At 41.3% G+C, this 26,331-nt stretch overlaps 1 protein-coding gene across 1 annotated transcript in view; it reads right to left on the reverse strand.

Moving 5' to 3' along the window:
- Window positions 1-417: 417 nt before the first annotated feature.
- Window positions 418-26,331, reverse strand: part of SCLT1 (sodium channel and clathrin linker 1) — a 44,210-nt gene continuing 18,296 nt past the window's right edge. Inside the window, exons 12-21 of the mRNA XM_056855347.1 lie at window positions 23,734-23,911; window positions 22,401-22,499; window positions 21,357-21,428; window positions 17,625-17,699; window positions 15,810-15,955; window positions 12,716-12,908; window positions 11,712-11,908; window positions 2,458-2,536; window positions 1,429-1,524; window positions 418-489 (exon numbers count right to left, since the gene is read on the reverse strand). Of these exons, the coding sequence (XP_056711325.1) occupies window positions 427-489; window positions 1,429-1,524; window positions 2,458-2,536; window positions 11,712-11,908; window positions 12,716-12,908; window positions 15,810-15,955; window positions 17,625-17,699; window positions 21,357-21,428; window positions 22,401-22,499; window positions 23,734-23,911 (1,198 nt within the window). The 3' untranslated portion in view covers window positions 418-426. The remainder of the gene's footprint in view (window positions 490-1,428; window positions 1,525-2,457; window positions 2,537-11,711; window positions 11,909-12,715; window positions 12,909-15,809; window positions 15,956-17,624; window positions 17,700-21,356; window positions 21,429-22,400; window positions 22,500-23,733; window positions 23,912-26,331) is intronic.

The following is a 26,331-nucleotide window of genomic DNA, read 5'->3' on the forward strand; positions in this document are numbered from 1 at the left end:
TTTTACAGTTTATTAGTTTTCCAGCTAAATAATATACACATGGACAAAATCCATTTAAAAGACATGGTTTATTTATAGTTGAAAATTATGTAAAACGCAGTTAGACAAACCAGTTGTACAGTAAAAACAGTTTCCATTCCAGCAGCAGGTATGTCTGACTCCACTTTAAAACCATGGAACAGACATTATGCAATGCAATGTTAAATTTCATATGCTGAGAAAGGGAAGCCAGCTTCCTTTCTGAGTGCTTGTAATTCATTATGTATTTTTGCAGTTCTCTTAGTATTTGAAGAAGCTGTAATCTCTGTCTTTCTGGGTTCAAGCAACATAAAATTGCCGCAAAAACAACACTTTGTGCACAACAGGTCTTAATATTCTTCTTCAAAAGCCTTAACTTGGGAATTTTACAAAAGAAGTGCATCATGTTTAAATATTTTCCAACTCTATCAAGGAGACAGCTTTTTTCCTCTGCATGTTAACTTTACTGAGCTGTAATGAAAAACAAAACAGTGATTAGTTTCTTCAGTGGGGATCTTTAAGCTAATTGGACTATGGTACAACCTGAAGTAGAGTGAAATGAAGGAATTATTTTATTCTATTCCTATGAACTATGAAGGTAGCCCAAGATGATCGTGACATTTTTATGGAGAGCTTACTACATAAAAACCAGAAAGGCATTCAGTTTCAACAGAAGTGCGCCCTAACCCAGCAAATTCATATTAGTCCAACAGCAGCAAAGGTCCCCTGGAGTTTTTCCACTTGCAAGTGATTCCCTATTCATTCCAACAGAGAAAGCTGATCTCTTTACGCATGTGGGCAGATGTGGATCTGCTCCTGCCATTGGAACAATGTCAGGGTCTGAAATGAGTATAAATAGGGCCCAGTGGGTTAATGGTAAATGTCCAATGGTGCATCTTTTTTTGTCAAGCTTCAGAAATGCTGGTTTTCAACATCACTTGCAGTAGATTTAAATAACTAGTTATGCTGAGGAATCCATTTATGAATTCAGTGTGTGGTAACTGCAAGGGTGTGCAGGCTATTCATCCATTATATTACTTGGTGATAAGATTTGTATCGTGTCTGTGCAACTATATGTACAGAACTCTGGAGAGGGTGATTGGCTTTACAGCTGACTGGCAGTTGCCACGTGGTATGTATTTAACAAGCCGTTTTAATGGTATAAACATTAGTCTGAATCCATGATTTGAAATCCATCAATAAGGCCTAGAAAGCCACCTCTTATTATGCTGTTCCCATAATTTGTAATTCTATTTGTTACTATAATAGTTCCAATAACTAACTCTTCATCCTGAGAACCATATTTCCTATCTCTCAGCAAAAGAAAGATAAAAAGAAAAGATTGTCATTTCTAAGGATTTCTGATTATACAGCTGTAATGAGGGTGTTGCCTGATACATATTTAGATACCTGTTGAGATGCTGTAGCTGCCCTCTCTTCTGCCTGGCTTAGCCGTCTTTGAAGCCTGTTGACTTTTTCTTGATATTCCATCATTAATTTTTCATTCTGTATAAATGAAACAGCTCATTACAAATGTAAGATTCTGTTATCAGATCATACATATTGCAGAAAGCAAGCTTTGAAAAAGGGAGAGTTAATCAATGCCAAATACAGAACTATACACCAAAGGAAGACAAGACAGGCTGCTAAGCACACTGTTGTCTAACCTTGAAAGGAATTTCCAGCTTTCATTTTTTTGGGTATGCTACAAATACAAGTGAAAAGTTTTCATATGATGGTAGAGACGTTGCAGGGGGGATAGGCACAGTTCTACTATAGTGCTTTTACCAGCCAGCCCTTGGAAGAGAAGGGGCAGATACTTGCACCTGGTTGAAGGAGCATTTCAAACATACAGTTTTGAAGTCATCACCAAGATTGCTTTCAGGTACCCAGTTTAATTGTGGTCAGCTAACAACAATGTATGTGGCTTGGGCCTTGCTCACATGCACACTTGGCTCCTATGTCTTCCAATCACTCCTCTTACCTTTTCAAGTGGAATGCGATGACAGAATGGTGGTTTAGGATTAACTCTGGTTGGCTGTGATGTATAAATGCATGGCATGACTTCAGTTAAGCACATGCCTGCATTCAGAGGTAACCCAAGTTATTGAGCCACATGCCTTGAGATGCCACATGTGTGATGAACAGAGACCACAAAGAAGAGTGAATGGTTCTTGGAACCTCCTTTCTTGGACACTATTTTAGAATAATCCCAAATGGTGGAGAGATATCTCAATAATGAAGCAAATAGACAGAAAAGATATTTTAATACACAAACCAGAAACAGGACAGGCGTTTCTAAGTGAGAACTTATTGTAAGGGATACCAAAATCTTAGCAATAAACAACCCAGTTATTCATACCAATAGGGTTTAAGTAATATTGCTTAAGATGGGCATGTTTTTGAAGCATGGTATTTGAATAAAATTCAGTCTCTTACCTCTATGGTCTTTTCATGTGCTCTTTCCAGCTGACACAGTAATTCCTGTGTGTGAATTTTCTGGCGACTCAGCTCACTTCTATGAAATGGGATCAAAGAAACTCATTAAATTAATTTAATGTATCCATTGCACTGACTACTGGCCCAAAGAAAGCTGAAACGTTCATGGTTGCTCCCATTTCCCTATGCAATGAGTACAGAAATGGACAGAACTTTAAAAGGTACAAGAGCGTATGTTGATTCTTAGCCCTATATGATAATACAGGGCTAAACATATTCACATTGTAAATCCCAGATGTGAATGAAATAAACCATCTAGTGGCCTAAGAATAATCTCCATTCAATATTAACCTCCTAAACTTAAGATAATTTCTATGTTGATGCAGCCAACATAGACTTTTTTTCTCTCCTGCCGGTGCTCTGAGCAATGGCAGGGAACTAGGAAGCCATAGCAGGAGGCCTGGTAGCCCTAAAAGAAACCTATATTAGCACCTTCTAGGTGCAACTGTATGATTTGACTAGTGGAAACAAAGGGAAATATAGGAAAATTGCAGATGAAAATCTACAGAATTCAGTTTCATGCACGTATACATTCACTGAGGGATCTTCTGACTTTGCCAAAGAGTAAATTCCCTCCTTCCTCAAAACACATCAAAAGCAGAATTTTGAACTTTAGAGAGCTTTAAAAGCTTTTTATGGTGTGGCTGGAAGAGACTGCTTTTTTAGGAAAAACAAACTACATGGATTTCTCAACGTGCTCTATATTGAAGTAACAATGTGAAAAGCAAACAAAGGAAAAGTTTTGCAAAGTCAGAAGATCCCTCAGTGAATGTATAAGTGCATGCTCTCCCCTCTATATACCACCGAGAACAGAGGTTCACGGTAAATGAAAACATCGTCCTTTTTTCGGAAGCTGTCCATTACTTGGAATTGCTTCCACTAGTAGACATGCTTGACCCCTACACCTGTCTTCTTTTCTGCGGAGCCATTTAAGCAAGACAGGTTTTAAGCTCTACCCTGCTGCTGCTCTTCCTGTTCTAAGGTGTTAACATTGTGTTATTACAATAGATATTTCCAGTTTTAACGTCAACTACTTTGGAAACAAATTTGAAAGTAGCATTTTCATTTAGCAAATACCATACTTGTAACTGGGAAACAAAAGGTGAACTGTTGAGTAATCAGGCAGAGGTGATGATAAATCCTCTAGCTATGGGGAGTCATGTGACATACACATCACATTCCAGATGTTTTGATGCTGAGTTATGCTGCAATATGCTTCAATTATTCTTAGCATATATTTTGTAGGCTGCCAGTACTCGCAGCTGTTTCTCATTCTGTTAACATTTTTAAACAATATTTTAAAATAAACAATTATAGATGCCAAATCTTACAGAATTCTAGCCAAAAATCATGTGGCAGGAATAAAAGGAGGACTCAGAGGCCCCAAAATGTGATGTATTTAATAGATTAGATGGTATGTCAAAGAATGTTGTTTTAGCTAAGACAGGGGTCCCAACATGTTGCTCATGGGCATCATGGCACCCATCGCCACCTTTCCTAGTGCCCAAGTATTTTTAGAAAGTGGGTGGGGCTTCTGCCCAGCAAGGCTTTTGTCTGGCTGTGCAGATTTTTCAAAATGTTGCTTTGATGGCAGCTGCCATCACAGTCTAAGAATCTTAATTGTGTGACGCAAGTAAGCTTTTGCAGCTATTTTGTGCCTTGTTCTGCCTCCTGCGCTAGCCATTTTGCGACTGCGCACGCCACCCTGTGTCACAAATCCAAAAGTGCCCACAGGTTCAAAAAGGTTGGGGACCTCTGCTCTAAGACCGCATAAGGACAGCTGTTTCATTCCATGAAGATAGTTTCAGGAGGGTAGCCATGCTGGGCTGCAGTAAAAAGCTAGATTCTAGTCCAGTGGCACTTTACATGCTCACAAGATTTTCAGGGTGCAAGCTCTTGAGAGTTAAAGCTCGCATCATCAGATACAAATAGACACCTTGATACTACTTGTACCTGACAAAGGGACAGTGAGTCTCAAAAGCTTATACCCCAAAAATCTTGTTGGTCTCTAAAGAAGAAGAGTTGGTTTTTATATGCTGACTTTCTCTACCACTTAAGGAAGAATCAAACTGGCTTAGAATCACCTTACCTTCCCCTCCCCACAACAGACACCCTGTGAGGTAGGTGAGGCTGAGAGAGTTCTAAGAAAGCTGTGACTAGCCCAAGGTCACCCAGCAGGCTTCATGTGGAGGAGTGGGGAAAACAACTCGGTTCACCAGATTAGTATCTTGCTATTGTGGAGGAGTGAGGAATCAAATGCAGTTCTCCAGATTAGAGTCCACCGCTCCAAACCACCGCTCATAACCACTACACCACACTAAGGTGCTACTGGATTCAAACCTGGCTTATATTATTCGACAAGGTTCAGTCTAGAAATTCCTCAGAGATTTCTATAAGCAAATGCTTGAAGCCATATTAAAAGCAGTCACAATTCAAAAGCAAGACCATAGAATCCAGATGCAGATTTAATCAAAAGACCGCATTAATTTAACAGCTGCATGGAGAAACACGTGTGCCTGAAAACTCCAATTCTACTGTTTACTCTTGCACTGCCTAAATACTGCTCCCCGAAGTTGAAAAATCCTCAGAGCAACCTTTGATGCAGTAAAACAAGCTGCAGGCAGAGAAGAAAATGGAAGACATCCAAGTATGCGCACAGTGGCTGTTTTTCTCACCCTTAAAAGGGCTGTTAGCTACAAAATGTACAAATCACATTAGCTTCAAAAGGAACTGCATTTCTCCCATTCAAGCCATATTTATAACTTTAAGCATAAGACTAGCAACATTATTTGAAATGTAAGGGAACAATTTCATTTCAGTAGAACTTCTAAATAAATGAGATCAAGTTTGCTTATTTGCTATGCTATCACTTTGCATAATAAGTTAATTCCAGACTTAGCTCCAAAGTTCACATCAAAAAAAAGAAGGGGAGAACAATGTTTTTACAAAATTGGCACGATCGCTAGGTTGGCATAACAATTCCCAAAGTAAAGCACACACACACAAACACCTGTGTGTGTGAGTGGGGGAGGTCTTAACCCCCCCCCCCACTAGGGTTGCCAGGTCCCTCTTTGCAACTGGCGGGAGGTTTCTGGGCCGGAGCCTGAAGAGGGCTGGGTTTGGGGAGGAAAGGGACTTCAGTGCCATAGAGTCCAACTGCCAAAGCGGCCATTTTCTCCAGGTGAACTGATCTGTATCGGCTGGATATCAGTTGTAATAGCAGGAGATCTCCAGCTAGTACCTGGAGGTTGGCAACCCTACCCTCCATGCATGAAAATGCAAAAAAAATTATTTTTTTTAACCAAGGAAACAAAATACATGCTCGTTGTCTTTAATGTAGCACAGAATATTCAGGGCAACTGAGCATCTTTTAAGAGAAAGGGAAAGAAAGAAAACAGGAGACGATGGCAAATTATAGTGATGTGGATCCATGGTTTGTAGGCTCCAAATTGAAACTCAAAAATCCTAAATACAAAAACTGGACTGTGGAGTCACAGATCATTCCTAGAAGAGGCTGCCTTGGAAGACCTCTGGGAGTTTTTGAAGAGTGACGGTGACCCATTAAAACAACCAGTTTTCATATGCATATTCTCAGTAAAGTAAAACAATTTTAAACAGGTGCACAAAGGTCACTTTATAACATGAAGGAGTGTGCACAGTAGGCATGCACTGAATCAGCATTATCAAGATCTAAGCATCTTAAGACATTTACAGGAACTCCCTCAGAGACTTGTTAAAATTGAGCCTGGAAGCACTGCAAGATTTTCTTGTTTTAATGCCCGAGGCCATTTGACTATATATACTTTCATGGGTATTTTATCTTGACTTTATCAGTTTTAAATGTTGCAGACTCTGGAAATAATATGCATTACAAATGGAGGGGGTGGAATTATGGTGCAATCCTATGCTGTATTATGTTGGTTGATTGAGGGCAGGATGGCTAGTAAAAACCCACGTTAGAATCAACTCCAAGTTGCAACACCTTTAAAGACAGTGTCACGGCATTCTAACTAAGTCAGTGTGATTGTTACCCTGTCAAAATGACAGTGGCACAAGGATGAAAAGACTTGGAGTAAAGGGGAGAGTACGGTAAGGAAGAAGTGGGCCCATTGCTAGCTTATTTAAGGTTGCATCACCACCCAGGGTTAGGTTCTGCCTCCCTACCAGGTGAAGTTATGGTAGCAAAACTGCCACAGTAAGTAAATACACACATGTAGGAAACAGCCGGGGGGGGGGGGAGTAAACACGCTGTGTGCAGAAATGGAATTATTATTTAATGAACTACCCAAGCCCACCTAATGCAGTGGGAAAGCGGGACTGCTGCTCCACCCCTTGCCTCCAGCCTGCGGGGTTCCATGAGGTTCTATCTTGTCCCTCATGCTTTTCAACATCTACATAAAGCTGCTGGGAAAGAATGGGCTTAGTTGCCCAATCCAGAGATTCTCTCCAGGATCAGAGGAGCATGCCTATTATCTTGGGTGCTGTGGAACACAGGCAGGATGGTGCTGCTGCAGTCGTCTTGTTTGTGGGCTTCCTAGAGGCACCTGGTTGGCCACTGTGTGAACAGACTGCTGGACTTGATGGGCCTTGGTCTGACCCAGCAGGGCTGTTCTTATGTTGGGCTTAGTTGGTACCAAAATGCAGATGACATTCAGCTCCATCTTGTGCTCCTAGCATACCACAGGGAGGCCGTGGAAACCATGAACAGATGCCTGGAGGCAGTTTTGGAATGGATGAGGGCTAACGAGATGAACATGTATCCCAACAAAATGAACTGGTGGGGAAGCATGACCCAGGATGGGATTGTGCACTTACCCTAAAGGAGCAGGTGAAGACTTTCTTGCTTTGTTTCACGTACTCCCAATAAACTCTTATTGGCCCTCCTCTCTGGTTGTGTTCATATGTCCATTTTTTAAATTGCACTATTAAATATTTTATATACCGTATATTCTCGGGTATAAGCCGACCCGAGTATAAGCCAAGGTGCCTAATTTCACCCCCAAAAATGGGGAAAAATTAGGCACCCACGTATAAGCCGAGGGGGAAATGCATCCCCTCTCCCCCGCAGGCTTACCTGACCGGGCTCCAGGTGTGCAGGCAGGCGGCGGCGGCCCCCTCCCTGCACCCAGGAGGCCCCACAGGGTCAGCTGGCAAGCGGGAGGACTGGCCCGGGTGAGGTGGGGGGGTGGGGGTAAAGAAACCACCGCCGCCGTGCAGAAGGTGGGGTGGGGGGTAAAGAAACCACCGCTGCCGCCGTACAGAAGGCGCGATCGCACAAAAGGCCCAACAATCGCGCAAAAGGCGCGATCGGGTGGGGTGAGGTGGGGTGGAAGAAGCCGCCACCGCGCAGAAGGCGTGATTGGGTGGGGTTGGGGGTTTAAAGGCGGGCTGGCCGTCGGGAGCGTGCTAGGAGAGGGCCCGGCAGGCGAATTACCGTATTCACCCAAGTATAAGCCGAGGTGAGTTTTTAAAGCCAAAAATCATGGCTAAAAAACTCTGCTTATACTCGAGTATATATTTGGGTGAAAATGTGGCGCAAAAGTATTTCAAATAAATAACCTCCCATCATGTACCAGTAAAGGAATTATAGAACAATGGAGCCACCTTTGCTGGGGAATACCTGACACTCCACATATTATCACTGCTGGTCCCAATTCACTTCTCTATACCAGACAGATGTGACGAGGCAACTCTTCTATAGGTGAGCCACAAACCTGTACAATTCATCCCACATAGTGGAAATTCACAGATAAATATCTGTAAACACCAAAAATAAAATAATCTAATAAATCTCTGTCTTAGAGCATGATAACCACTCGAGTGACAAGAACGTGCATTAGATTTATAGTTTTTAATAAGGGAGAACAGAATCGTTCACTTCTGTTCATCAACGAAACAGTCTGAAATTCCTATTACACTAGTAAATAGGGTATTAAATCTCCACAAGTTACCTCCAGCTTTCACAGCGTGGACAGCCTCAGACACAGAAGACATTTTGTTTTCAAAATAGCCTCCTGAGCTTCTCCACAACGGTTCAAGAGCCAACAGCAGACACCCCGGCCACTTCTTCAGACGGCATACCGTTTTTTTGTCCCTGTTTATTAAAAGCGCTTACAGAGAGGCCCCACCGTTTTCACAGTCACTGAAACATCGGGCAGGCTCAAGCTGGGCTGCAGAAGCAGCGCTTCGGTACCCCTCCCTGGACTCTTGCTGACGGCTGCATTAGAACAGGGGGTGGTGACAAGCACACCACACCTGTCACCCCCACCACCACCAGCACTAACGCCTTAGCTGGTCTGGTGCCCCGAGCAACCGCTTGGGTGGTGAACCGGCCTGTATGTCACGTATCCTACTGATCCTCTGGTTCCCACCCTGAAAAGGAGCCATTTAGTAAACCACATCTTTCATTTAGCTCACAAGTGACTGGAGGCTGATCTCGACGAGCAAAAAGTGCAGCTGATGACCCATTTTAACCAGAAAGCAGACCTAGCAAGCATTCCAGTTGTGAAAAACCTTTTCTAGTCAAGCTTTTACGAAAGACTCAAGGGCAGTCAAAGTAACTATTAAAGCAAAGCTTTAAAAATCATGTACCTCAAGGAAAAAAAATAACTGCAACTTTAATATCTGGACATGTTGCTTTAAAATTTGTCCTGGGACATAACTAAATTTGTTCTATGCCGCAAGGAAAACCTGACAGTTTTTTTTTTTTTTACAGAAACCTTAAAATAATGCTACTAGTTAGGGGCTTAGAACTGTGTGCTAAAGTTCTGCAACCACAAAACCCAAATTCTGTTATTGGATTATGCTAGAAAAACATGCATAAAATCTCCTTTAAGGATTCAGAGCTCAGGTGACTGCCCTGCAACAGCTTGAAGCATGGAGATACATAATGGAATATTTGAGTGTAATGGATACTATGACGCACCCCCCCCTTTCAACCACTTCAATATCCCACTCTCTCAGCCCGCCTGTATATGCTGAGGAAAAAGCGTTGGCCTGAGTATATTTGTGAGGAGATTATTTTCCTTCTCCTCCAGTCCCACACCAGTATTTACCTCAGAGAGAAATAGGACACAAGATTAGAGTCTGCCGCTCATATGGAGGAGCAGGGAATCAAACATGCTTCTCTAGATTAGAATCTGTTGCTCTTGACCACTAGCTGGCTCTCTAATAAGGCAGAAGGGTGAGTTCTTACAAGCTAATTACAACTGGAGAGCAGAAGCCTCATGGTCCCAATCAATCCTCTATCAGGCAGGACCAGAAATTGTGAAAGAATGAAACCTTCATACCACCAGTTATCTCTAAGTGGTCCCTTCCACCAGCCTTATTTGATGACTGATACCAATCTACTGTTGAATGAGATGCCACAACTGTTGTGAGGTAGATAGATGCAGGGCTTCTCTTCTCTTCACAGCTTTATACTATTGCGATTGCAGCAGATCTCCACACGTTTGCATACATTATCATCATAATGCACACAAGCATGAGAACACAACTAAGTACCTGCTAGTACCTGCTACCCAACAGTTCTGCAATTCAGCACTAATTCAAGTTGAAGATTTTCTGTAGAAACTTGCATAGTGAAAGGAAAGAAGAGATGTAGAATTTAGCCCATTGTATTCCACAAGCTCAGAGCAAGTAATGTAATTAATTTTTAAAGAACATCAAAATGTTTCAAGAAAACTTACACAGAATTTAAATCTACTGGGTACCAAATATTAAATTCCCTCCTCTGTGACAATTCTAATCCATTCAAATATCATAAAGCATCACTAAAATGATGTAAGAGTTTGGCAGAAGGGACAAAGGAAACAGGAGTATACTGTGTAAAATGGGAGAAGGATGAGATGGACAATTCTAGTCAGTTTCAGAAGATTAGAAAGAATTCTTATTGATAAGTTTATGACCAATTGCTTTCCCCCTTTAGGGAGTAGATGCACTAAAAGGAGTTAGCAGGAAGGATGGCTACTTAGGCTGTGTGTTAAGAGTGTCCTGCAGAACTGAAAAACAAAACACACTCATTAAAGGATAGGGAGGGGGTCTCTTCTCTCCATCTAGACCTTGCTTCTCTGGTGCTGCTGCCTAAATCCACATTGTTAAGGTCAGAACCGATATCTCCACAATGCATCAAGCGTAAAGCTTCACAGACACCTTCAATGCCAAATTTCCATTAGTGTGTGATCACTTCCAGATAAACTGCTCACCTCGTTCGTTCAATACATTCATTTCTCTTCACAGTAAACTCTTACACAATTTTTACCACAATGAGGTCTCCCAGTTTGGGGTTTCACTCTCTGCTTTCAGAGAATATTTTGTCAATTTATCTTCATAGAATCATAAAATCATCGAGTTGGAAGGGACCACCAGGGTCATCCAGTCCAACCCCCTGCACAATGCAGGAAATTAACAACTACCTCCCAGGCACATCCCCAGTGACCCCAACCCTCCTATACCAGCTCTGAATCTTGCTGGTATGTTACAAGAAGGACATACTCAAAATGATTAGAAACGCAGTGATGATTCGAAATCGCAACATATTCCATGCTGTAAAAGAACTCAGTAATTTCCTAGCCAAGCATTTATACTGATTAAACAAGAAGTGCGCTCCCAATCTCTTCTTGTCAGCCAGCTGATCCAGCACCTTTGTTTGATGCTATGCTCTGGCTCCTGCAGTTGAGCTGCACAAAGGGCTGGTGTGGTTCTACTATGTCTTTGATCACTGCTGTCTGAGACTTTTCGGACCACAGACACTGAATGCCAATGAAAATGGTGCCTTGTTCCCACCTCAGCTGATGGAGGGGCAGGCGGTTGGTTCTTCATTTGCCAGAAACAGAACTGCTCCTACAGCTTAAACAGACTCAGATGATGTTCTGTTGGCAAATGGATTTGAATTGAAGTGGAGAAAGGAGAACTTCCCAGTGGAGGTGCATTCTCTTTAAGTACTGCTTGTCTGCTGGAAACACATCTATCTTACAAGTGATTAACTCATTATTTTTTCCACTCAGCTTTCAAATGACCAAAAACTGAATGTTAGTTCAAAGCCACACAGGAACTCTCATAATACATTTCACAGGAACAGTATCACAATACGTTTTACATAAAATACTTCCTATTCTTATCTGTACTTTTCTAACGGATACATATGCCTGTCTGCATCAATGAAGACATCAAAGAAACAAAATTATATCCCTTACTTTAAATTATTTATTCTGGTTTCAGTATTTTCTGTAAGTTTCTTTGTTTCCTCTTTCCACCGGTTTGTTGCTTTTTGTTGAGCTATCAACAGGCGTCTCAGCTCAGCAGTGGAGTTTTGATTCACATCTTCCATCTCTTTCAGTTGAATTTCATACCCGTGTTCTTTTATTAAAAGCTCATTCTCCATTGTGCTGATCTACAGGAAAAGTAAAAAAATTCACATCACCACAAGTTCAGCCTTTTTCTTTTGACCATATGATTGAAGCTGGCCAACATGGACAGACCAACATTCGGTCTATTTTCATTAGTAAAGGACCGCAGAAGTTCTAATAGTGTACTCAAAATGCAAATGGGAAAAAAGCCATTTTAGAAAGATTTTATCTGTCATTTTTGAACTTTCTTCTTATAAGGAGTCTAATCTACGGACCGGTTAAATCAGCTGTCAAAAAGTGAATTTTCCCCACAGCACTTCTGTTGGGGTGGTAGGAAACTGTATACTATTGGGATTTTTATTTCCCTCTTCTATGACAAGCCACTTGCATCAACTCAGCTTGGTCAATGGTACGTGGAAACCTTCCTACTCTTCATGGCTGGCCCTAAAGTGGTAGCATCACGACCAGCATGGGGCTCAGCCATTTTACTATCAGAGAAAATCACTGTTTTGGTAACTGTTGTAAGGGGATGGTAGACACCATTTCCCTGGAAACTGAAGGAGGTTTTTAAGCAGAGGATAGATGGCCACCTGTCAGCAATGCTGATTCTATGAACTTGGGCAGTTCATGAGAGGGAGGGCATCTTGGCCATCTTCTGGGCATGGAGTGAGGGTCACTGCGGGTGTGTATGGGAGGTAGTTTGAATTTCCTGCATTGTGCAGGGGGTTGGACTAGATGACCCTGGTGCTCCCTTCCAAATCTATAATGATTCTAGGATTCTATTGTATGAACTCCTCCTTCCAAGCATTTCCAAGGAATATTCAGTTAAATCTGAATGATGTTAAAAATACCTTTAATTTTGCAGTCTGCTGTGCTTCCATCACCAGCTTTCTCAAGTCCTCGATTTCTTTTTGTACTCGTTCATTTTCTTGCTGGAGTTTTAACCTTTCTTCACTGACTGAGCCACAGTTCTCCCTTTCAGAATCCAAAATACCTTGCAACTTTCGAATCATTTCCTGGCAACGACCTAGCTCTTCTTCATGACTTAAAATGGAAGAGAAAAATCGCAAATAACCTTCGGCAATATTGCAAGCTAAATTACACGCACATTGTGAGGTTCTTTAACTATTTGCCTGAATATTCAAGATATTAAATATGAATGCAGAATACTTACAACATTTACCAATATGGACTTACCAGTGGGCACCATATTCCTTTCCTTTTATCCCTTAGAAGCTCCTTGATCAATTGATCTTGAGCAGCATATATCTAGTGTTGGAGGAATATAAGGACTGAAACAAATCTTGCCACTGACAATGTAGCCTTGGGGTCCCTATCGCTTAGTAAAAAAGGCATTATGTCAGTCACAGAGGCATTGGATTTGTATGTTAAAAGGGGGGAAATATAGTGCAATCGAAGTTCCTCGTAAAAGCGGCATCCCAAAAGGGCAGGAGCTAATGAGTCAATAGAGCCAGATGAGCCAGGGCAGATCCTGTCTGAGTATGGTATATTCAGAATTCTGCCCTGCATTACCATAGAAGGGTTAGCATTCAATCTAGCCAAGCAAAAAGCTCTACAAAGACGAGGCGTTGTCAGATAATATGTATAGGCAGGCAGACCATGTGGAGGGGGTATTCCGAAGAACTGGAATGAACAGACACGACGAGCACGAAAGGTAGTGCTGTTATAATCGAGCTCTTTAATGCACTTTTTAATTTTGGTAAAAGCTTCAGTTTTCCCAAGATCTAATAACATATCCTGCGAGAAGCCCAACAATGACAGTTTCTCATCTAAGATTTTTTGCCATGAGGATTTAAAAGGGTCATGCTTCAGAGAAGCTAGGAACCCCTCAGTGCTAAAGCACAGTTTAAGGTGTAGTTTAAAGGCGGCCAACCACGCCCTAGCTTCAAGTGACATTTGGCCAAACTTGGAACGAAGAGTAACATCAGCAACACATTGAGGGGCATTTAGGAGTTTTCGTAAGAACTGAAGCAGTGGACGATCTATAGATTCATTGATGACTGTTATCCAGATGGCAACACCAAAGAGGATAATTGGGGTAATTTTCAGATTAAAAACCTGAATAGCCCCTGGAATATATTTGCCACCTTTGGTGGGGCACCATATTCAGAATGCCCTCCAGATTAATATTATTTGCGTCCATCAACTTTTTATCTTGTAGTCAATGCAGATTCAAGGATTACTCTTGAATTAATTAGCTAAATGTTGCAGAAGACAACAGGAGGATCTTGGATTTTTTTTTTTACCCTGTACTACTTTTAAGGATCAGGAGTTTGTGATTATCCAACAATGTATGTTTTAGATGCTACTACATAAAGTAATAAATATGTATGTAAAATGGCTGCAGCATGCTTGATACACAAGAATACATGGTTCAAACTGAAACTTAGTATTCATGGAATGAACTAAAATTGTGCAGGCTGACAAAATTATTTTTGCAGTTTTGCAGTTCAAGCAAAAGTTTCCAGGTTAGCTGCAGGCCTAGCCTAAGGGATGTGAATATATTAGCGAAAATGCTATGGAGCTCAACACGAGTCCTTAACCAAGACAGAAGTAAAAGAAAGCCCTTCTGTTTTCTGTAGTTACAGTGCTGTAGGGCCCCTCACAGAATAAGAGTTGTATCGAAACCCCAGTAAGAATGTCACTCTTTTCTCTTCCAGTTCCAATAGAAAGAATACTTTGGTCTTCACAACTTCTTCCTTCTTAGCTGATCCCAAGCATGGTGCTGTCAGCAGCAATTAAATTCTAAGAAACATCTCTGAAACGCCCTCCTCTCTCTCTCTCTCTCTCTTTCACACACACACACACACACACACACACACACACACACACACACACACACACACACACACACACACTCCCCTCCTCTCTTCTTCCAGTCTGTATGAAAATAGGAATGGGGTTCACTGTGCCATAGTTCTGTCATAAACCTTTATTTGATGGGGACAGCCTGAATAGTATTCTGAACCCATTAATAAGACCAGATTTCAGAGGGATATCCCTCTGCAGATCACTCATGAACCATGCCAGCAAATGCGTGGGGGGTGGAACAGCAACCATAATCTGATCCACGACCTAACAATTGTGAACTCTTTAAAAATGGAAGTGTTTTTCAACTTTTAAGAGGTTTAATTATCTTCAACGAGGGAATGTTTAATTAACTCCCATTTAATTATTTCCCAGTTTGGTTCATCACGCTGGCTCCAGTACAAGGAGCCACATGGCGTGTGTCTGGCATTCAAGATGGCTGCCAAACCATGCAGAAATTAGCAAGACAAGCTCCCTCCCCCTGTGCGCGCACACCAGAAGTCGTCAGTGGAATGTCAGATGCAAACACTCATGCAGCAAGAGGCAATGCTTTGAAGAAAGCAATCTGCACAAAACCTAGAGCAAATGTTCATGTTTTGGCATATGCTCTTTAGATTATTGGCACTGACTGTAAAGGAAAAGGAAGGCATTCAGTAGAGAGTGAAATGTTCTGGCAGATCTGGCTGTTTTTAGCCTGTGTGTTGATTTTATCTTACTGGTAACTTGTGTTGTTTTTGTGTCCTTGCACCTTGTTCTTTAAGGAGGTGCAGCAAATGGATATAAATATTTTAAATAAAGTAATCAAATAACATATATGTCAGCATGGCTACACAACTGAATGTATTGATTTCAACATGCACGGTGACAGCACAAAAAAGCAGCTAGAAAGAGGTCCTTGCTCAAATGTTACATACATACATGTTCTTCAGCATGAAGAAATTATTCTCATACAGTTGTAGCAAAAATGTCCTCTTTATAACAAAGATTATTTAAAATATGAAATTATAACTGGGCATCTGTTTAAAATAATCAACAAAAGTTGCAGTTCAAGGGACTTTGCAGAGAAGAACCCTGACAGTGCTTACTTTCAACCTGCAGTGCACAGTAATTACTTACTTCATTTCCAGTTGCCTAATTTTGTTTTGTGCTGTTTGCAGACTTAGTTGAAGATCATCTTTTGCACGTTCAGCCGTCAGGCATCTTTGGTGAAGTTCTTCTAGTTTTCTATAATCCCCTTCATTTCCTCTGCCTTCACGATATATCTGAAAATCAAAAAATGTCATAATTTCCCACTTACATTTCTAAAAGTATCACTCTGCCTACCCATATTTTCCAACTAAGTACAATTGCCATCAAGGGTACTGTGATGATGTATCACAAATTCTGTATAACTCATAAAAGTTATCCACATTATTATTATTATTAGTATTATTGGGTTTTACGTTTTGGTTGCTGTGCTCCCAGTTAGCTGGCAGAAAACAAGGCTTGAAAGGTGGCTATGTTTTTGTGATTGCCTAGCAACCCCCACATTGGCCACTGAGATCTCACATGGCATCCATTTCTTAAAGGTACAGGCACTGATTCTATTATTTTAGGGAGTTTTAACCTCTGAAAGTTTCTTTTAAAAAAGATTTTACTGCATATCTGGCGCTTTTCTCAGGTAGGCAGAAAGATCTGTCTTGTCTGTTCATGGCTACAATCTCAGAATTTAAGTATTCACAGATGGGGCCATGTTGAGAATTAAATATATTATTTCCAGTAGTTTGGAAAATAATGCCGCTGCCCTAATTTTCTAAAAGCTGAATCCAGATGAAATTCTTCAATTCTCCAATTTGTAATATTGCTATGAAAATTCAGTCAGGATACTGAAATCCATCTTAGATTCATTCATGAAGAAGCCATGAATGTGTCATTATTTCCATGATGAACATTCGTGTATTCTCCAGAAAATCTGCTTTTTTCAGTGTTTCAAGCTTTTCATACTAAACTATCTCCTATAACCTCATCGTCACCGCACAACAAATAATTCCTCAAAGCAATATAATCTTGATGAAATAAAAATGTACAACTCGTTGTTTTAAATTCTTCAGTGCTACAATCCTCCACTGTGCAATTCTGATGCACATGCAATAACCAGGCCACAGAACCTCTCTCTGGCTACCCCATGATTAGGGAACAGCCTCCCAAAGTTTAGGATATGCCAAATCCCTTCCTTTTTATTCTTCTAGAAAAGTTGAATATTTTGGAAGGCTTTTGGTTGATGGATACTGGACTAAGAATTCTGAAAACTGTTGGATTTTTTTCAATTGTAGATATCATTCTGCTTTTAATGCAGGCTATTATAAGGACAGGATATAAATATTTTAAATAAATAAAACCTATATTTATTTTTGGCGTCGCCATACAGAAGTGTATGTGCTTGAAACAATGAATGGATGCTGTTTAGATGTGCCTAAAGTCCAAGAAGCCCAGTACAGTCATATAGGTATTAACCATTCAGTCTATTACCTCTGGAGATAACAAATATAACTCCACAAGATGTTCCATCCTCAGCAGTAACTTTCAATTTACTTCCGTGGTGTGAATGCTTTGTCACTTGTCATTCTCGATAATGCCTAGGGTTGTATTCCAATTAAATTTTCTGTCAGCAAAATAGGACTTCCCTGATTCCTCCCTCCCTCTGCAGGCCACAGATCTCCATGAAATGCTACTCTTGAGGGAAAGGGGACACCAAGAAATGACAGGAGAGATATTTGCAGCAAGAAGGGGAAAATCAGTAGAAATCTGCCCCTCTCCTTTGTTAGAAAACTTAGTCTGGATCCAATCCTCATTCTGTAATACATGGTAAGAGTTAAAATACTTCAAGCATATAATTCCACATCGGTAAGTATACTACAAAGTAGTCCGTGCATCACAGAAAAGACAACTCACCTTCTCAAGTTCTTCCTCTATGGCTCGCTTTTCTCTAACAGCCCGCTCAATTTGGGCCTGCTTATCTCCACATTCCTATCAAGAAAATAGTGGGTAAACATTCTACACATTTGCAAACCACTGCACCAGTACAGCAGATGCCAGGTATGATCACTGAGCACAAGGTTACAGACATGGGCACAGTTTGGGGGCTATGATGTAAGTACGTATTCTACTCACTTTGTTTATTTTATCCTTCACCACCTTATACATACAGATGTGGACTTGTATGTACATACAGACATATTCCCTTCTCTGGAACATATGGAAGCAAACCCCCCCCCCCCAAATGAACACAAATCTTCTCTACTGTCCATTTCCTTCATGTCTCATCTTATCACCAATTCCACATTCACTCTCCATCTTGCTTCCTTATCTGCTTGTTGTAGAGAATTACAAGAACCAACATCAGTGATGGCTTGTGGTTCAGAGTGGGCTGGTAGGAGACTATGCCCTCTTTCCACCCCCATGCAAACCGTTGCTGTATGTCTCAGGGGTAACCTGCCTAAAAGTGTACCACAGGGCATGGACTGGGTTGCCAGGAAGGAATGCAGAATATTGTGTGCCTTTTTGTCAAACAACCCTCCTCAGGTGTAGGAAAATCATTGTGTATGTGCATGTGTGATTTTTTTAATGGTGTTAGAAGCGCTCCCTCCCAGCTATGGAGCGAGAAATAGGTCTGGGCTAGTGGCAATGTGTACCGAATAGAAGCCAAAGACATTTGTGTTGGAATCAGGTATCAAAGTGAGCTGTGGGGTCTTTCTATTGTCTAAGAAAAGCGATTGGCTGCATTCCTCAGCCAATATTAAAAGGAGGGTAAACAAACAGAATGCATACTTTATGTTGGGTGGTCTTGTCACTGAAAGCCTGTCATTTCACTTTCATTTTCCATACCTTACCAAATACTATTTGACAAGCACCCTTTATAAAGAAAAGATGAGAACAATACATAGAAGAGCTATACAGAAGAGATGAAAGGATGACAGATTCCTTCCAATAACAATCTTTTGAAGAAGAACCAGCAATTTTAGAAAGTGAAGTGAAAGCTGCATTCAAAGCTTTTGGAAGATAACAAATCACAAGGAGTAGATGGGGTATCAATACAGCTCTTTCAAGCCACAAACTATCAAAATCTTAACAAGACTATCTCAACAAATATGGAAAATAAACAATGGGCCACAGACTGGAAACACTCTAAATACATCCCAATTCCGAAAAAAGGAGACATCAAAGACTGAAGCAACTATCGGATCACCACATCAATTTCTCACAAGAGTAAAGTGATGCTCAAAATCATACAACAAAGAATGTCACCATATATGGAACAGGAAATGCCAGGTGTTCAAGCTGGATTCAGAAAAGGAAGAGGTACTAAAAATCATATTGCAAATTTACATTGGTTACTGGAGCACTGGCTGAGGGCAGCAGGAAAAGAGGAAGACCCAACAAGAGATGAATTGCCTCAATAAAGGAACCCACAGCCCTCAATTTGCAAGATCTGAGCAAGGTTGTCAAAGATAGGACATTTTGGAGGACATTGATTTATAGGGTCGTCATGAGTCGGAAGCGACTTAACGGCACTTAACACACACACACACTGGAGCATACGAGAGAATTTTAAAAACATTAGTTTGTGATTCGTAGACTACAGTAAAACATTTGATTCTGCGGATCATGAAAAGCTATGGTTGGTTTTAAAAGAAATGGGTATGCCAAAACATCTGATTATTTTGATGTACAACCTATATTCTGGACAAGAGGCTACTATTAGGATAAAATATGGAGAAATAGAATGGTGTCCAGTTAGCAAAGGTGTCAGACAAGGATGTATTTTATCTTCCTGTCTGTTCAATCTATATGCAAAACATGTCATAAGGAATGCTGGATTATATTTAGATGAAGGTGGAGTGAAAATTGGTGGAAGGAACATTAACAATTTGAGATATGAGATGACACTGCATTACTGGCCGAAAACAGTGAAGACTTGAAACTAGGATTGCCAACCTCCAGGTGGTGGCAGGAGATCTCCTGCTATTGCAACTGATCTCCAGCCAATAGAGATCAGTTCACCTGGAGAAAATGGCCGTTTCGGCAATTGGACTCTATGACATTGAAGCCCCTCCCCTTGCCAAACCCCGCCCTCCTCAGGCTCTGCCCCAAAAACCTCTCGCCGGTGGCGAAGAGGGACCTGGCAACCCTGCTTGAAACAACTACTGATGAAGGTTAAAGCAGAAAGTGCCCAAGCAGGATTACAGCTGAACATCAAGAAGACAAAAAAAATGACTACTGAGGAATTACATATGTTTAAGGCTGACAATAAAGAAATTGAAATTGTTAAAGATTTCCAATTCCTTGGTTCCACCATCAACCAATAAGAGAGACTGCAACCAAGAAATGAGAAGATTGAGACTGCGAAGGGCAGCCATGAAGGAGCTAGAAAAGGTTTTTAAGTGTAAGACTGTGTCGTTGGAGTCTAAGATCAAGATAATTCATACCATAATATTCCCTATTACTATGTATGGGTGTGAAAGTCAGACAATGAAGAAAGCTGACAGGAAGAAAGTAGAAATGTGGTGTTGGGAGAAGTTTTATGGATACCATGGACCGGCAAAAAATTCAAATAAGTGGGTTCTAGATCGAATCAAGCCTGAACTCTGCCTAGAAGCTAAAATGAGGCTATCGTACTTTGGTCACATTATGAGAAGACCAGATTTACTGGAAAAGACAATAATGCCAGGAAAAGTTGAAGGCAGCAGGAAAAGAGGAAGATCCAACTTGAGATGGAATTACTCAATAAAGTAAGCCATGGCCTTCAGTTTGTAAGACCTGAGCAAGGCTTTTAACAATAGGATGTTTGGGAGATCATTAGGGTCACCGTAAGCCAGAAGCAACTTGACAGCACTTCACACACACACACACAATTCCTAGGTTATGGCTTTACATATGGCTTTACAGATTATAATATACAGACGTTGTGTGATTTCTGAAGAAATGCAGTGTGCATTTATCGTACATATTACAGATTAGTTTATGTATTAGGCCAAAACTGGCAATCATTTACCATAGACAGCAAAAAGAAGACAGTGGGCATGGTGTGGAGGTCTATAGGCAGAAATTTGTGTGACAGAAGCTCTATAAATGGGTTTGCCTGAGAATCTTACTACTATGTGAATAAATACAGACTGGTTAGTCTTTTTGTTGAACAATTGTACAGGAGGATCACATTGACTGTACATCGAAATCCTCAACAAATTTCTTTCAGTGGAACATACTTTGGACAAGCATCAAATTCTAATTATATTACATTATATTATAGGTCCTAATTATATTCTGAACAAGATTCTCCTAAAGTCAACAAATGTAATAACAAAAACAGAAGCATAATGGAGAAAAATAAATCTAACAGTGACGTATTTCCAAACACTGCTTGTAATAATGTTTTTTAAACATAGCGAATTTTGAAACACAGGGCATATTTCAGTTAAAGTATTGTTAAATCTCATTTATTTCAGAGGAAGACATTTAAGCAGGTGCTTAACTTTCCCACTAGAAACCCAGAGGACATGGAAACACTGAAGTCTGGCTGGATTGCGCCAGAACTTTGCCTCTTCCAGTTATGAGTTGACATGGAGGAAAAGTAAGAAGATTTACTCCTGCCCCCAAAGTTATAAACTATACAATGAGCAAACATACCATTTGAAGTGCTGTAATTTCTTCAGTTAATCGAGAAATTTGTAGATTGCATCGTTTCCTTTCATTTTCTACCTAAACATTTTAAGTAAATGACATATATTATTCGTTGTGGTGATTAGTTTTCCCATGCTATAAAATACATTACTAGGCCTACCATAAACAGGTTAAACTGAATTGGAGAAGACAGGAAATCAGAGCGATGAAGCTAGTAGTAAAAATAGTTTTCATCAGTGATGCAGGTTTTCCCAGAAAATTTAAATTGGAAAATTTTCTAATTCAAATTTAAATAAATAATCCAAATATTTAAACAATATTGTCAAAATATAAATAATGTTAGCAAAAGAAGGCAAATGCACCATGTACAAGTTCTGAGGTTTGTCCATACTTCATGTGTGGGGCAGGATTTTTTCCACGTAAAAATACAGCAGAAAATTTTCTGCCCTGCATCACTGGCTTTCATCCACCTGTTGCGGAGATATATGTCCTTTATTTCTGTACAATATGTCCTATTACTTATAGGGACTTTTCCTGAAGCATAAAAGGCAATAGTGAAAAAAGGAAGAAAATGGAAATATGATTTTTTTACTTTTTTCCTGTTAATACTTCTAGAATTTCATCTTTTCATTAAAAATGCACTATTCTGTAATCTTTTAAGATTGGAAGGCAAATATACATCTTTGTTAACATTAATAAATCTTAAATATTAATCTTGCTAATCCAGTTGTGCATATGCTCTTCCCCTCAACTCTCACCAACTACTGTTACAACCTCATTTGCAATGCAGTCAAATGTGCTTTATTAGTATTAGTGGAATTAAATAGAATTAAGTTCATACATGTGAGCAGACTGCATTGTTTAGTGGGAGCCATAAACTTTCCTATGCAGTCTCAATCACGAAAAGTTATTTCAACTGTTCTAACATCAGTCTTAGAGATGGAAAGGCACACTGCCTGGAATAGCTTTTAAAAGTTATATTCATACTATTAACGTTGCTAAATCTAGAAGAGAAAGAAATGGCAGTAAACTCTAAGCATGATGACTCACTTCCTTTCTAGTTCTTGAAGCAGCATCTTGCCACAGTTGAGGAATTGCTTCCTTCATGTTGGCAATTTCCTCTTCTTTTTGTTTCTCACCTACCATTGCCTATCATAAAATAAAAGTGGCATTCCATTAAAAATATCTTTCTGTGAAAAACAAGCCAGAATACAATGCCAGGCAGCAAGCAGTTGCTACTAAACAGTAAATAAAATGACAGCTTCCTAAATGGCTCCATAAATACCATTCTTCCACAAACACGTTCAATTACTTTTGTGATTTTCCACACTTCCTCATCTGGATCACTCTTCCAGATCTGGACCAACCTAAGTTAATAGTCAAATATGCATTTTCTCCATCATAAGATGACATTTTTCTGTAAAGCACCGTGGAAGAAACCCCAGGAGGGATTTCAGCACATATTCTGATTATGTGCTAAGATAAATTTGGCGTACACGATTTTTCTGGGGCTTACTAAAATTGTTTGGGCTCTACCTCATTCGTCAATGTTATCGTTTTCTTGAGAGATTTTTTTTAGTACTATTCTGACCATATTTGTGATCCTCTCACAGCTGAGTGATCCAGTCTGAAAAATGTCTCACATCTCATGGGTAGAACATACAAACAACACAGAGTATAACAATATGTGGGATGATCCAATCTCTTGCCACTCCCTTCCCCTCCTGAGTGCTGGCTACTCTTTGCACATAATCCCCTTAATGCTAACCTCCTTCTGCTTTCAGCAAAATCTACATTAACTTTATGGGAAAAACTATGTGGTGGCAACAAATATGCTCTATGATTCAATTTTTAAATGGTCTGATAATGGGTTGGGGGTCTTATAGATTTGGTCTGCTAGAGTGGCACCTTCCCCTGAAGTGACTCACACCAGAGGAAAGTTCCGCTGTTCACAGAAAGGTATTCAACCCAGTAAGTGATTTTCTCTCTTTACAATACGTGCTCTAAAGGAAAATGGAAGCTCTTATGAAATGTTACAAGTAAATTTTAAAAAAAATATTTTGTTAAAGCAATAACTTTAGACATGTTCTTGTTCACTCTATTTAGGATAGCTCAACATTTTCTGGAAATATGAACTACGCTGAGTAGAACAGAATTCTCATTTCCAGAAACTGCATGACAATATTTCAAAAGTTATGAGGAATGCTCAACAATTAACGTACAATACAAGTCACAACTTGCATTGCAATCTAGAAAGCATGAATTTGCAAGTCAGCAAAATGTCTATGTACCATTTCTTATATGGTTTAATAACAGCGATCCCAAATATAAAACAGTATCAAATTCAGAGATCTGAAAAGCATGATGTTAGTGCTTTGTTTACCTGACTCTTTTGCAAATTGGCTTCTTCTAAGAGCTGCATGCTTTCACGGATCTTAATTACACCGTCATATTTTTCCTTCTCTAGATCAGCACATCTCATTTGTAGCTCTGTGATTTCCTTTTTTAGGTTTGTTCTTTCTGTTCTTAGCTCTTGAGAATCTTTGGTAATTACACATAACCTGTATATCAAAACAAAGAACTTTTAACCAACTGAAGCTGAATCTAGACAAGACTAAACCACAACCGTTGGCAGGTTCCTGAATGACAGGAAAGGACAGAGGATCATATCACTAACATGGTTTAACCTCCTGTAGCCATGCCTTTTTACTGACTTGATGGACCAGATCTCCTTTGCTTCAAAAGCCAGGGTGCAGTAGTGGTCAGGGTTGGCATTCACTAACTCCTCCTAGCAAGAAGGTCACAATCTCCCTTTTGAGCCCAGATGTAGTGACTGGTCATTTTTGCCTTTGCAGCTTTGAGTATCATAAGACCCTTGATGTGGGCCTGTGTTTGCTGACTACTTTAAAGTACCAGGTGGTACACAGAGCACATGATAGATTGCTGGGAACAAATTAAACTAGCGCTTCAGTGTCTACACTCATGTGTTTTCCAGATTCAATTCAAAATGATAACTAACATCTTAAAAGCCCAAAGTGCTTGGCCAAAACATTTACAAAAGACCACCTTCAGCCGTTGACCTTTCACAATATCAAAGGTTGATTGAGAATGGATCTCATATGTTTGTTGCCTGTGCAACAAGTTAGGACTGCAATAAGCACACAAAGGCCCTGTTGCTGTAGGGTCCCGAAATGTGAAAGTTGCATCTTAACACTATGCAGACATACAGAAAGCTAATAATTTAATTAAGCAGCAAAGCTGTAAGACCAATCTGAATGTGATCGCAAACTTGATGTGCAGATTGTCTTGCTGGATATAATCAAAGCAAGCAAAAGGATATTGTCAAAATAAAATCTTGTTCCCAACAACCAAAGCTGCATTCATAGTGAATTTTTTAGATCGGGACGGCCCATGTGCATGCTGAAAGGCCGGTGCACCCAGGATTTAGGACAAATCTCTTTCAGTGGTGGACTGAATCCAGCCAACCTTTTCTGCTGCCACCTATTCACTTCCCACAGGTGAGCAACATGGGAAACACATGAAGCTGCCTTATATGGAATCAGAGCCTAGGTCCATCAAGATCAGTATTGTCTACTCAGACCAGCAGTGGCTCTCCAGTATCTCCGGCAGAGGTCTTTCATATCACCTCCTACCTAGTCCTGTTAACTGGAGATGCTGGGGATTGAACTCAGGCCTTTCTGCATGCAAAGCCAATGCTCTACCACTGAACCTCAGCTCCTAACAAAACCAACTATCCTTTTGGCAGGTATGTCTGTGGATACGAGTATGCAGACCATTGTCTATGCCAGGGGTGGGGAACCTTTTTCCTGCCAAGGGCCATTTGCATATTTATAACATCATTCGGGGGCCATACCAGGTGCAGATCTCCCGGCGGGGGAGGGGGAAATGCTAGGGTGGCCAGGTCTCCAGCCACCACCTGAAGGTTGGCAACCCTAGTAGAGGGATGGGGGAGGGATGGAGAAAGGAAGGAAGGAACTGGGAAAGAGAAGGAAGGAACTGGGGAAGAAAGGATGAAAGGGAGGGAGGGAGGAAGGAAGGAAGAAAGAGTGGGGGAGGGACAGAGAGAAAGAAAGAGGAAGGAAGGAACTGGGAAAGGAAGGATGGAAGGGAGGAAGGATGGAAGGAAGGAAGGAAGGAAGAGTGGGGGGAGGGACAGAGAGAAAGAAAGAGGAAGGAAGGAACTGGGAAAGGAAAGAGAAGGAAGGAACTGGGGAAGAAAGGATGAAAGGGAGGAAGGAAGAAAGAAGAGGGGGAGAGAGGGGGGAGAGAGGGGGGAGGGAGACAACAGGCCCTTCTCTGGTGGACGCGCGGCTGTTGAGGGGCCGCTTGGCCCTCCGCGAGCGCCCTGAGAAGGAGGCGGCAGTGGGCGAAAACGGCCGGGGAGAGGCGCCTGAGGAGGAGAAGGATGACGGCGGCGGCCTGGAGCTGGTCTTTTGGGAGCCGCCTGAGGGTGACGAGGAGGAGGAAGGCGGCAAGGAGGAGCTGCTGCTGGAGCCTGGAGGAGGAGGCCCAGCCTCGTTGCTGCTGGCCTCCCCACCGCCTGTCAGCTGTTACAGGGCAAGAGGGGGGGAAGAGGAAGAAGCCAGCCGCGTGCGTGCAAGGCAGGAAGCCTTCAGCCCTGCTAACGTGCTCGCACACACTGGGAGGGGGAGGAGAGAAAGGTGCTGTGTTGGCGCTCTTCCCTGCCACCCCCCTCGAAGGCCCCCGCCAGTGGCAGCGGCACCGAGGTCAACCCGGGGGATGACAGCGGGGGCGGCGAGGCCAGCGGCAACGAGGCCGCGGTTCCAGCAGCAGCTCCTCCTCGTCCCCCTCAGGTGGCTCCCAAAAGTCCAGCTCCACACCGCCACCACTGTCGTCCTCTGGGCTGGGCTCAGTGCTGTTGCCGCAGGTGGAGGCCTTCGAGGGGGGGGCAGCAGGGAAGAGCGCCAACACAGCACCTTCTCCCCACCCCCCACATGCG

Source organism: Euleptes europaea, chromosome 9, assembly GCF_029931775.1.
Source record: "Euleptes europaea isolate rEulEur1 chromosome 9, rEulEur1.hap1, whole genome shotgun sequence".
Classification (NCBI taxonomy): Eukaryota; Metazoa; Chordata; class Lepidosauria; order Squamata; family Sphaerodactylidae; genus Euleptes; species Euleptes europaea.